Source organism: Nicotiana attenuata, unplaced genomic scaffold, assembly GCF_001879085.1.
Source record: "Nicotiana attenuata strain UT unplaced genomic scaffold, NIATTr2, whole genome shotgun sequence".
Classification (NCBI taxonomy): Eukaryota; Viridiplantae; Streptophyta; class Magnoliopsida; order Solanales; family Solanaceae; genus Nicotiana; species Nicotiana attenuata.
This window is the reverse complement of record NW_017670338.1, coordinates 316467-329636: the sequence shown is the minus strand read 5'-3', so window position 1 is coordinate 329636 and position 13170 is coordinate 316467. Positions and strand designations below refer to the sequence as shown.

Below are 13170 nucleotides of genomic sequence, written 5' to 3'. Positions count from 1 at the left end.
TTGTCATGCTAATCAGAAAAGTCTTAGTGTAGAAGAATTCATACACGAAAGGATTCAAACTCAGTACATGGATTCCAAAGTGAGTTTGAGAGAGTCCAGGGCTCAAATAGAACCCTAGTCCAAACACACAAAACCAAACTCGCCAAAAACCCCAAATCCTAGGGTTTTTGACTTGAATCAAATGCAAAGAAGAGAAAACATGCAGGTATAGTAGAATGTTCAATGCAAACAGAGTAAGGGAATAAATTCGAAACACAATGAGAGTAGAAGAAACAGTAGAGGATAATATGCTTAAGCAGGCATAGTAAGAACACTTAATGAACATGGTAGGAAAATACAGTAGGTGAAGCACAATCAAGTCATAGTGGAAGGCAAGTAGCAGGACATAGCGTGTGAAAACATAGCATAGAAACATAGTATAGAAACACGGTAGAAGGAACAACAAAATATGGCAAACATAGTAAAAAAAAGGAAACATAAGAACATAGCAGAGACAAACATACACAAGAAACGGAGAAGTCAGAAAACATTTAAGCATTTTTCAGAAACCCTAAGAAAGAAATGACTTTGAAAGTAAAAATTTTAAAGAAAAGTTGGGTAAACCTCTTAAAAACTCAAAGTAAAGCAAGAATACACACAGATCTGAAGAGAATTGGAGAAAAACCTCGACAGCTAGGGTTTCAGATGAACCCTAGAATGAGAAAGGCTTCAAAAATGTCCGATCTAAGTCGGATAAGACCGGGAACAGGCTCAGGAGGCCAAGATGTGCCGGAGCCAGGCCGGAGATGGCCGGAAACCTCAAGTCGGCGGAGATCTGGGTGGAGACCTTTGAGGTCTAGCCTCAAACCTTCGAATACCAAGCACACAGGAGCGATAGGAGGTGAGTATGAGGGTTTCATGGCCTGAGAAGCCATGGAAACCGGCGAGAATTGCAGGGATTAGGGTTAGCTTGGGTCGCGGCGACTAGGGTTTGCAGAGAGAATGGGAGAGGAAGGGGATTCAAGGGCGGCGGGTTAGGAGAAATGAATTAGGGTTGGGGGGTTTGGTAAATTAAAAAGGAAAGGGTGTGTTTGGGCCGTTGATCTTTTAGATCAACGGTTGTGATTTAAAAAAGGGGTCCGGTCGGGTAATTTAATTGGGTCAGGGGTTGGGTTGATTTTAGGAATTGGGCCGGTTGAAATTGGGTTTAAATTAGGGGCTGTAATGTGGCTATAATTGAAATGCAGATGGGCTATATATTAAATAGCCAATTTCTCCTTTTAATTTAATTAAAATAGTTAAAATAATTTTAAAAAGCACTGAATTAATTAATAATATATAAATATTAATCTAAAAATACTGGGAGAAATTTTATAATTGTAAAATGCTATTAACCGCAATATAGGCTATAATTGCAATTTTATGCAATTTTAGCTTAGAAATATCAAATAAATTTATTAAAAAAAATGCAAAAAATCACCTTAATTATATTGTGATGTAAATATGAGGATGGAAATAAATTACTCACTAGAATGATAGTTTTGGGAATAATTATTGGATTTTGTATTGCTAAAACAAATAATAAAATAATTTTAAAAAGCTTTAAAAATTAGAAAAAATGTCAAAATTCTTGGGCATACTTATATATGCATGTACATGCTATTTTGAGAATATTTTGAGTATGAAAATAGATAGGGAAAAATTGGGTATCAACATCGATTTGCGTGCGCAGTCCGGGCGCGTAGCCGGAAAGCTTAAATATGAATTCTATGAGAAAATGATAAATTTTGATATTAAATTGAATAAATTTGACTTCGGTCAACTTTTTTTGGTAAATGGACCCGGACCCGTGATTGGACGGTCCCGGAGGGTCCGTAGGGAAATATGGGACTTGGGCGTATGCCTGGAATCGAATTTCGAGGTCCCAAGCTCGAGAAATTGAATTTTTGTGTGAAATTATTTTCTGGAAATAATTAAGGAAATTAGAAATGAAATTTGATTAAAAGACTATGGTATCGGGCTCGTATTTTGGTTTCGGTGCCCGGTACAAGTCTTATATATGGTTTAAGCGCTTTCTGTAAAGTTTGGTTGAAAACAGATGTCGTTTGACGTGTTTCGGACTTAAAATGGAAAATTGATGTTTTATGAAAATTTGGAAGAAATCATGAGTTTTGAGGCTTGATTCGATGTATATGATGTTATTTTGGCGATTTGATCGCAAGGATAAGTCCGTAGGATGTTTTTGAGGTTGTGTGCATATTTGGTTTGGAGCCCCGAGGGCTCGGGTGAGTTTTGGATAGGTGTCGGAGTGCATTTTGAACTTAGAGTGAAGTTGGTACACTCAGTCCTGCAATTTTCGCATTTGCAAAGCAGGCCTCGCAAATGCGAGCTCGCAAATGCGAGCCTGGCATCGCAAATGCGAGGAAAGGGTATAGTGCACTGGGGTCGCAAATGCGACCATTGGGTTCGCAATTGCAGAATTGAGCCGGTCGCAAATGCGACTTTGGGCTCGCAATTGCGAAGTGCTTAATCCTTGGCAGAGTTTGCAAATGCGAACAGTACCTTCGCAATTCCCATACCTGCAGGGTTCGCAAATGCGAACCCTTGTTCGCATTTCCCACATCTGAGGCCCAACAAATTTTATACTTAGTCGAATTTTCATCATTTTTCACCATTCTTTCAAAACCCAAACTCCATAGGCGATTTTTCAAGAACAAAACTTCTTCCAAATCATTTGTAAGTCGATTTTACTTAATTCTTTCAGTCATTAACATCATTTAACATGTTTTCCACTTAGAATCAATGATCTTCATGGGTGAAATTGGGGGTTTTGGGTAGAACCTAGGTTTTTCTAAAATTGGGGATTTGGACCTCGATTTGAGGTCCGATTTCAAAACAAATCATATATTTGGATTCGTGGGGGAATGGGTAACCGGGTTTTGGTTCGAACCTCGGGTTTTGACCACGTGGGCCCGGGGCGATTTTGGAATTTTTGGGAAAAACTTTGGAAAATTTATTTTTATGCATTCAAATTGATTCATTTAGTGTTTATTAAAGTAATTAAGTGACTTGTGACTAGATTCGAGCGGATTGGAGGTGGAATCACGGGGTAAAGCCATAGTTGAGGCTTGAGTTGAGTTCAAGGCATCGAGGTAAGTGTTTGGTCTAACCCTAGCTTGAGGGAATAGGAGTTGAGTCTTATTTGCTACTTGCTAATTGTCGGGTACGATGTATAGGCATGGTGACGAGTATCTATACATTGGTGTCTAGCAAGACAGTGATTCCTTATTTTGCGAATAGTTTGGATTTTGTTATATCTTCCATGCTTAATTGATGACTTCTATATGTTGTAAAGAGCTTGTGAAAGGAATTGTGATCTTTAAACTTCGTGGAGAGTTGGCTCGAGTTAAGATACAAATTGTGAAGGTATATGAGATAAGTAAATCTTTGGAGCATTGGCTCGAGTGATAATGTGAACTATGTGATGAAAGTGAAAGAAAGAGAAAGAGTTATTGATCTATTCCCTTGCCGGGACGTTGTTGATTATTGAATATTTTCCCTTGCCGGGACGTTGAGATTATTGATGTTGTACCCTTGCCGGGATTTAATTGTTTTATTGTGTTCCCTTGCCGGGATTTCTATTATTATTTTGTTTATTCCCTTGCCCTTGTTTGTGATTGTTGTTTGGGTGAGGAAGAGAGTAAAGCACGAAGGGTGATGCCGTGCATTGTTTGTTTCTTGTGAGGAAAGAGTGTAAAGCACGAAGGGTGATGCCGTGCACTGTTATATCATTTCTTGGTGAGGATGAGAGTAAAAACACGAAGGGTGATGCCGTGCACTTATTGCAGTTTGCTATGATTTCTTGTTGTTATTAGTTCAAGTGCATTACTTGTCTTATTCCATTATTTCTGTGATTCTTTACGTTGACATTTCCCTTTATCGTGTCACTTGTTATTATTGAACCAAGGTGTCCTTGCGCAACGTTATGTCTTGAATTTATGCCTTAATTGCTTCATGATTATGTGACTTAATTGCTACGTGACATTCAACATGTTAATTACTAAATTGCCTGATTGCCCCCTTATAATCCATAATTAATTGCTATTTGTCATTAATTATTTCCCTTAGTGAATCATAAATTTTGTGTGCTTGTTGTCTTATGAACTCGTATTAATGGTTGCGTTTGTTAGAGTAAATTTTCTTTTGGAGGAAACTGTTGATTTAATGAAATGGGAACGGGTGGTACGCCTACCACAAGTGATATTGAAATGGGAACGGGTGGTACGCCTACCACGAGTGTTATTGAAATGGGAGCGGGTGGTACGCCTACCACGAGATATTGAGAAATGGGATCGGGTTGCACGCCTGCAACAAGATGAGTTGGATATGAAAGTTGCCTTATCTCTTCATTTACTGCTAGAAGTTAAATTGTAGATGTACGCTTTATTATTCCTGAAATTCTATTTCTAACTGTTGCCCCTGAAGCATGCTACCTTCCCCAGCTTAAATTGTTATTTTCTTGCTACGTCTCCGTTGTACTTGTATATATATCTGCACAGGTTTATTTGGTGGTCTGTTCCTAGCCTCGTCACTACTTCGCCGGGGTTAGGCTAGGCACTTACCAGCATATGGGGTCGGTTGTGTTGATACTATACTCTGTGCTATTTTGCACAGATCCAGGCTTCGGACAGCAGCAACAGCAGTAGTGTGGGAGCAGGCTTTCAGCCCAGCGAGACCCGAGGTAGCCTTGCAGGCGTTCGCAGGCCCTGGCGTCCCCTTTCATCTATATTCCTGTTTCTTTCATGTATTCCTGGAGACAATGTCGAGTTTATTTCTTTCAGACCTTTATGTGTAGTATTCCTTAGACCATCTGTGAAACTGTGACACCAGTCTTGGGTAGAGGCTTTTGTTGAGATTTTTCTGCATATTTATTCAGTTTTCTATAATATTGAGACTTCTGCTTATTATTTAATTTCATTGCTTTGTATTATTGCCGATAATTGTTAAAAGGAATTATGTTATTAATGAAAAAGTAATTAAATTTGGCTTGCCTGGCTCTCATTAGGCGCCATCACGACTCCCGAGGGTGGGAAATCCGGGTTGTGACAGCTAGAGAGCGTTTGAGAGATAGGGGAAGAATGACGGCGGGAGAAGGGGTAAATGATTAGGGTTAGAGGGGGGTTTGATTAGTTTAATTATGGTAGGAAAATCTTGGACCGTTGATAAAAAATGATCAACGGCCAGGATTGGCTAAGCATTGGGTCGGGCATGTAAATGATTTGGGCCTAAGGTTTTGGGCTAATTTATAAAGAGGTGTGGGGCTAGTTATTTAGGCTAAAATTAAAAATAAAAGGGCTGTTTATTAAATACCCAAAACAATTAATAGAATTAATTTGTGAAATAATTAACTAACTATAAAAATGATTTTTAGGCATTTTAAAATAATTATTAAGTATTTTAAAAATACAATGGACCAATTTCTGATAAAATAATGCAATAATGTATGCATGGGCTACGATTGCAAAGTTATTTGCAATTGTAACCAAAAAGTGCCAATCTGGCCATTTATGAAATAATTTGGACTTAATAGGACCATAAATGGTAATGTTAAATCAAGAAATATTTTAAAATCGTTTGTGATGCAAATTTGTGATTATTTATATAAAATAAAAATTATAGGGCAAATTAATTTAAACGTAGAAATTATGGAAAAATGCCAATTGATGCTAATGCATAGTTTTAAGGTATATATGCACTTTTGAAAAATTTTATAGGGAAAAATTATCGACACTCGCTCATCGTTAATCTGTGGAGATAAGTTTAGATCAGGCCAGACTCTTTCACATGGAACATGTTCAGATAAAACAACTCCAAAAATACCTCCACATAGTTGAGTCTTAGAGGTAGTTTGCGGAACATCAGTCATGTTGACGTCTTGAAACTTTACGTACATTTCTAACATGCTTATCACAAGAACATCCCAATGTTCATTCGTAGTCCTCAAAATCTTGCAGAGTTTCATCATTATCGAGGTTAAACTCGACATAATAAGCTACACCTTGTGGAGTAAGCCAATATGCATATCTTTCGATTACCTTAAGATTAACCGTACGTTTACTCACACTTATTCTTTTACAAATCAGAGCTACCAATATGTGGTATTCTAATGTGAGTGGCAAATTTAACAATGCATTGTGGAGAATAACTATGGTGTATCAAATTATTCTCAACCACAGCCTTGTCGCCCCAATATAATGCAACCCATAACTCTTTGCTCATCAAACATTGTAGAAAGATTCAAAGAAAACTTTGTATAGATTGATGGTGATGAAGGGATGTATAAAGGATGATGAAGAACAAAGTAAATTGGTTCAAATTCACTCAAGAATGATCTTTTCAAGTATGAACATTCGGCCTTAAGCAAGCAATTATAAGTGCCTTTGGCACCTGAAAAATGTGGATACAAATAAGTGCTTGCCGTACAATCATTAGAGTTGTCATTTAAAAAGTTAGAAAAAATAAATATATAGTGCATGTGATAAATGCGCTATGTGTATAACGCATGTATTACATGCGTTACTAGTGAATTATGATGGCAGTCATTACATGCAAAATTGAAGTGTGTAACGCATGTATTACATGTGCTATACGTTAACGGGGTAAGTGGCCGTTAACATATAACGTACGTAAAAATATGCAATATATATAAAATGATACACATTTTTTTATGCACCTATTTTGATCTCTTGAGTACAATAAGTTGCTACTTAGGTTCCCGACTCACACTAAAGTATTTAAATTAAAATTTGGGACTAGAATATATCTAAACTCTACCTTTTCTATAATGAAAAGTATACTTTCACATTTTCTCATATAAAAATAAATTACGATCCTTCTCCGGAGCCCGCGCATAGCGGGAGCTTAGTGCACCGAGCTGCCCTTTACCATTCTTTAGATATTTTAAGTACAGTAAAACTTTTTGTTTGTGACCTACCCCACATGCAAATAAGAAAAGAAAACAAAGAATATAGTGATTGATAATGGGACGTGACTCCCACCTTAACTGCCTTCCAATAAATAACACGACCCCAACCCAAGTCAACTATAGCCACCACATTCCACGCCAGAAAACCATTTATAACAAAGATCAAGAAAATAACCAATTTTCTCTTAGTAATTTGCAATATCAAGAAACAAAACCATTGCTAATGGAGATGACAACAGAAATGAAGAAAGGTAGGGCATCTCAGAATGTCCTGCCATACGAAACAGCAAGAATAGGGGAAAAGTACACTCTTGGGAAGAAACTAGGGCAAGGGCAATTTGGGACAACATACCAATGCATAGAAAATGCAACGGGGCTTGAATATGCGTGCAAATCAATCCCAAAAAGGAAGCTATTATGTAGGGAAGATTATGAGGATGTGTGGAGAGAGATACAGATAATGCATCATTTATCTGAACACCCTTATGTAGTGAGGATTAAAGGGACATACGAGGACAATCTGTTTGTCCATATTGTTATGGAATTGTGTAAAGGTGGGGAGCTTTTTGATAGGATTGTTGAAAAGGGACATTTTAGTGAGAAGAAAGCAGCACAATTGATGAACACTATTGTTAAGGTTGTGGAGGCTTGTCATTCTCTTGGTGTCATGCATAGAGATCTCAAACCTGAGAATTTCCTCTTTGATACCTCTCATGAAGATGCCAAGCTTAAGGCTACTGATTTTGGCTTGTCTATTTTCTATAAACCTGGTTCGTTGATTGAACTCTGCCATTCACCTTCTATCAGATATGATACAACGCTCCTTCCTATATGTCGTTCATCTAAAATTAAATTTGCTGAGCACCTATTATTCTTTGGTGATCATGTCCTGTTTCCATTTTAGAATCGGATTTTTCGCTATGACTTCTTGTTAAATTCATTTGCTTTGTCTCTCAACAATGTTTTGAGATGTAATTGGAGAAAAAGCTTATATGCAAATTAGCAATGTGGTGGAAATTCGGGAGAAAGGAACCCTTTAGTGAGATAAACAATAGGACATAAAGTCAACTGCATAACATTGAACCAAATATAAATTTCTTTATGAACTTTGTGTTTACTCAGTCTCGTCTCAAACATGGCATCGTTCCCTTTCAATGTATGATTCGATCATTTTTAGCTGATCGTCTGTGATTGTGGTGTGATATTGGACTATTTGAATGTGCTCTAACAACATAAACTAATTTTTTTTTGCAGGGCAGTATCACTCAGATGTTGTAGGAAGTCCTTATTATGTTGCTCCTGAAGTGTTGCACAAATTCTATGGGCCTGAAATAGATGTCTGGAGTGCTGGAGTCATCCTTTACATCTTATTATGTGGGGTTCCGCCTTTCTGGGCTGGTAATTTTGTAATGTTGGTGATTGTTTATCTTCTTTCTTTATTAGACAGGAAGATCAGAAGCTGATTGTCTACTTCTCTCTATCTAACTAAATTCCTTGATTTTCTTTTCTCAAATTTTGGCTTGCAGAGACGGACAATGGTATCTTCCGACAGATATTGAAAGGAAAGATAGATTTTGAATCAGAACCTTGGCCTCACATTTCGGATAGTGCAAAAGATTTGGTAAAGAAGATGCTCACCAGGGATCCTAGAGCACGAATAACTGCGCATCAAGTTCTATGTGTGTTAAGCTTTTAAACGAAGTTGCAAAATCAATATATAATTTCATCCTCAGCGTGTTTTTTTAATTTGTTCATTGTTTAGGTCATCCTTGGATTGTGGACGACAACGTTGCTCCAGACAGACCCTTGGGTTCTGCAGTTTTATCGCGCCTAAAGCAGTTCTGTGATATGAACAAACTCAAGAAGATGGCTTTACGAGTGAGTATTCTTTTACTAGATTTCCTTCTTTTCTCTCAGTTAGCTTTTTAGCTGTAACTTTTTGTTCTGCTTTAGTCTATTTGATGCCTCATATGCCGAGATTCTTAGATTTGAATAGAAACTTAAGTATTGCAGCGCTAGCAGTGGTATGAGGATATGGCGGGTTATTAACTTGGCCTCTTTATGTGGATTATGGATCATGTGTAGATATGCAAGTTGTTTGTGTTTGTCTGTTGTCAAGATAATTCCACTTGTGAATTGATCAACATGTTTGCTCTATTTTATGATCTGTTCAACGTCGAAAGGAATGGAATTTGGATCGTGAAATGTGTGCGATGCTGTTCTGCACAGGGTACCTAAAAACAGCTTTATCATCTGCTGTTTGGGGTTTCCCAAGTGCGTTATCATTCGGGAATCTGAACTTGGTGTCTGTTTTCAATTAATGAGCTAAAAAAGTGAATCATGAAAACTTTTGGACTTTAATGTGTATCTTGATATTGTAGAAGAGATCATGCAATCTGAAATATATGCAACTCCTATTGAAAAACCTGGTGCCATCAAGTATATTGCCTATTTCTGCATGATTCAGCAAGGAATTTACTTGAGATTCTTGGGACCAAACAAAACTAAAAACTACATGAAGTATACCTAGCTCAGACTCCGCATGCGTACACTGATTTTATACTTATAAACAGGTCATAGCAGAAAGGCTTTCAGAGGAAGAAATAGGCGGCCTAAAGCAATTGTTCAAGATGATTGACACAGACAACTCTGGAACAATCACATATGAGGAGCTAAAACATGGTTTGAAAAGAGTAGGATCCGATCTAACGGAGTCCGAAATCAGGGCCTTGATGAATGCGGTACTTGTTCTTTATTCCGTCTCTTTATTTAACTCCATATCGACTATTCATGAAATTCCTTTAGTAGGATTTGTTCAGCAGGTAAAGGCAGGATTAGTTATCTCCACCAGGGATTATAGTCCATTCACAAGTGGCAAATGACATGCCACAATGTTTTTTGTAGGCTGACTTTGACAACAATGGCACAATCGATTACGGTGAATTCATCGCTGCGACATTGCATTTGAACAAGATGGAGAGGGAGGAGAATCTTCTTGCTGCATTTTCCTACTTTGACAAGGATGGTAGTGGTTACATCACCATTGATGAGCTTCAACAAGCTTGCCAAGATTTTGGCTTTGGTGACGCTAAATTGGAAGATATTATCAAAGAGATTGATATAGACAATGTAAGTCCCCCAACTCTAAACCACTCTTTTATGATATTTCAAGACATTAAATTGTTTGCTCAAAAGTTATCACATACCTTATGAGTATAAAACAATATAAATAAATCACGGAAAAATCATAGCAAACCGTAATAATCCATTGGACCAAATGAAGGAAACGAAAATAAGTGCTCAACTTTAGGAAGAGAAATGTAAAAGCTTTTATTCATAATAGTGCTTTGGTTTGCCTCTCCATGAAGAGATCCAGAGCCTTACAATGGTATTCCACATATGTGCATTGTTCTCCCTTTTCCTCTCTCCTCTCAATAGTTTCAGAAGAAGCCCCCCTCCCCCCTCCCCCCCTTTTCCAGGGTTTCCTCTCTTGGTATTTATAGCTGTGAGCTTCGTGAGATGGCAGTAAGTGGCCGTGACCATGTTGGGGTTTCGCCTTCATGATGACGGACGGGCCGTGGCCTTGTTGATCTAATCAGATAAGGGTTGAATATCGTTAATTCTGAGTGGTCGTACCACTAACTAATCACGAATTAGCTTGAGACGGGATTAGCTTCGTTAATTATCGCGGGGTCGGATTCTGACCCATACAGTTAGTCCCTCCGCTTATTGAGGTCGTGCCTTGGCCAAGCTCGATGAGTGGATTTCATCGACTGTAGTTTGAGAAACTCGGATAGGGAGGTCGAGTGTCGCTTCGGTCGAGGCCGAATTCTCTTTGGCGGTGGCCCTTAGCCTTGTAGAGTGTTAGTATTTTGTTTTTGTGCTATTAATTCATCGTTCGATCGAGGTCGAACTCTCCTCCTTGGCGAAGGCGCTTGACCCTTTAACTCACTTCGAGTTGGGTCGAGCTTTATTGTGCTCTGATTCTTACGTTTGTTTTGGGAGCATACCCGTCGACCATGGCGGACGGGTCGTATGTTGTGCGGCCGAGGGGAGTAAGGGCATGCTTGATACGTGTTTGGCGACGTCAAAAAATTTCAAGGGCGCACGGAGCATCTCCTCAGCGTTCATAGGTCGTTACAACCATTTCGAGGGCGAGACGCCGATTGGTGACTGCAAAGCTGCTTCATGGAGCCTGTCATAATGACGCACATTCCTATGGAATCGAACCGGTGTGCGGTTGGTCATGTAGTTAATGGTGGCTATTGGGGTTCATGAAGGCCACTTGTGTTGCCTATAAATAAAGGCTGAGGCATTCATTTTTTTATATTCTCATTGTTTGTCAGAGAGAGATTCTGAAGAAGCTTTCCTTACTGCTATTTCACCTTCGTCTTCATCCCTCAAACTTTGTTTCTTCCTCGTTATTGAATCAACAATGGCAGACAGTTCTTCCCAAAACGTTCTTCCGATGGATCTTCCGGTTAATTCTCCGGTGACTGAGGGGCCATTTCCTGCAATGGGCGATGCAGAACTGGTGGAGACCGGTGAAGCTCCGTCGGTTGACGAGATAGTACCTCTACCCGGAGGTCCGATGACTGATTTCACCGCCGATGGTGGGGAGGATCAGGTGGATGAGGCCCCATTACTGGGGGAGATTGGGATGTCCCGACTACGGGGACAGGGGGTCATTCCCGGCTATGCTGACGTCGTTCTCGCTAGAAGCGAGGAGAGGGTCCACACCGACCGTAGGGGATACTGCGTCTTTTACGCCTATCCCTTCAAGTTGGGGTTTAAGCTCCCGCTCCCAATGCTAGTGGTTGATTTCTGTCGTTATTACGGGGTATGCCCGGGTCAGCTTGCTCCTTCTCTTTACAAATTATTAGCAATGCTTATCAAATATGCAGAATTGGCCGGTAGGGAGGTCACGCTGCAGCATGTGCTTAGCCTCTACGCTCCCTAGAGACTTCGTGGTACCATGATTCGAGCGTACCCTCGCGGGACGAGGGGCCTGACTGTGAAACTGGATGATGAGGTCGACCCTCGCCCTTTCGAGCACTTCTTCTACATCAGGACTGAACATTTAGTGGCGTGCTCTACTGGGTTCCCAGAGGCTTGGAATCATGCACGTAAGTTCCTTAATCGTCGAATTCCCTTTTTTGCCCCTCCTTACGTCTTGTGCTCATAAACGTTAACTCGTATCAATTTTGTAGCCGAAAAGTCGCCGCCGGCTCCGTTGGCTGGGATTCGGAGTGGGTTAAGGCCGTGCTCCCCCATACGGTGGGGATACGCACATGGGCGTCTTTCTGGGAGAGGCATGGCCGTAGACCTGTGGCAGGTAAAAAATTGATTTCTTCTTCTGTTCCGCTTTGTTTCGACTCTATTCAACAACTTCGTTTTTCCGTGATCAGGGAGGGCACACCGCGTCAGGGCCCCTCAGTTGGCCTTTCGTCGGCCGGGTGCAATCGCTCAACTTACTGCGGCGCCTGTGTCGCGCTCAATACCGAGGGCGGCATCAGTTGAATCTTCAATGGTTCCTTCTCCCGCACGGGCCGCACTTCGGGATGAGGGGCCATCGGGGGTTGTGCGCCCTAGGGCGGAATCACCATCAGACGGGGAGGAGGAGAGGCCCTTAATAAGGCGTAGGGTCGTGTTTACGCCGGCTCCTCCTGTGGTAATTAATTTGGACTCTCCTCCGACGGACGCGGAGAGGGGTGCGGTCGCGGCGCCTGCTCTTGAGGGTGGACAGCCAGTGGGGGTTGCCCTGGCTGGCTTAGGCCATGATGATGCCGTCGCTTCGGCGACTCGGTTGGTGGTTCCAGTCGCTGAGACGGGAGGTAGTTCCTCAGCGGCTGGTAATGTTGGTGAGTTAAGCACTCCTTTGGCGGTTGCGGCGGGAGGTTCCACCTCGCTAGCGGCTGAAGGAGGAAGGGATGCTGTAGAGGGTGAGTACGAGTCTGAATCCGACTTGGACCCCGACGACGTCCGTATGTTCCAGGAAGGCTTCACCAATTCAGCGGTGCGCGCAGAGGGGCGGTCTCGCTTCGTCGAGGTTCCCACGGAGCTGAACTTATTGCTCCAAGGGAGTAGCTTGGTCCCGCAGTTTGAGCTGCTGTGCTCGGAGGCCGAGAACGCGTCATTGAGGGGCGTCACGGATGTCGGACTGATGAATGAAGTGGCTGTGATGGGCTTGAGGGTATGTAATATAA

General features: G+C 40.8%; 1 protein-coding gene across 1 annotated transcript in view; it reads left to right on the top strand.

Moving 5' to 3' along the window:
• Window positions 1-7047: 7047 nt before the first annotated feature.
• Window positions 7048-13170, top strand: part of LOC109238068 (calcium-dependent protein kinase 11-like) — a 9820-nt gene continuing 3697 nt past the window's right edge. Inside the window, exons 1-6 of the mRNA XM_019404494.1 lie at window positions 7048-7734; window positions 8219-8362; window positions 8491-8643; window positions 8727-8842; window positions 9538-9705; window positions 9869-10093. Coding sequence (XP_019260039.1) covers window positions 7188-7734; window positions 8219-8362; window positions 8491-8643; window positions 8727-8842; window positions 9538-9705; window positions 9869-10093 — 1353 coding nt within the window. The 5' untranslated portion in view covers window positions 7048-7187. The remainder of the gene's footprint in view (window positions 7735-8218; window positions 8363-8490; window positions 8644-8726; window positions 8843-9537; window positions 9706-9868; window positions 10094-13170) is intronic.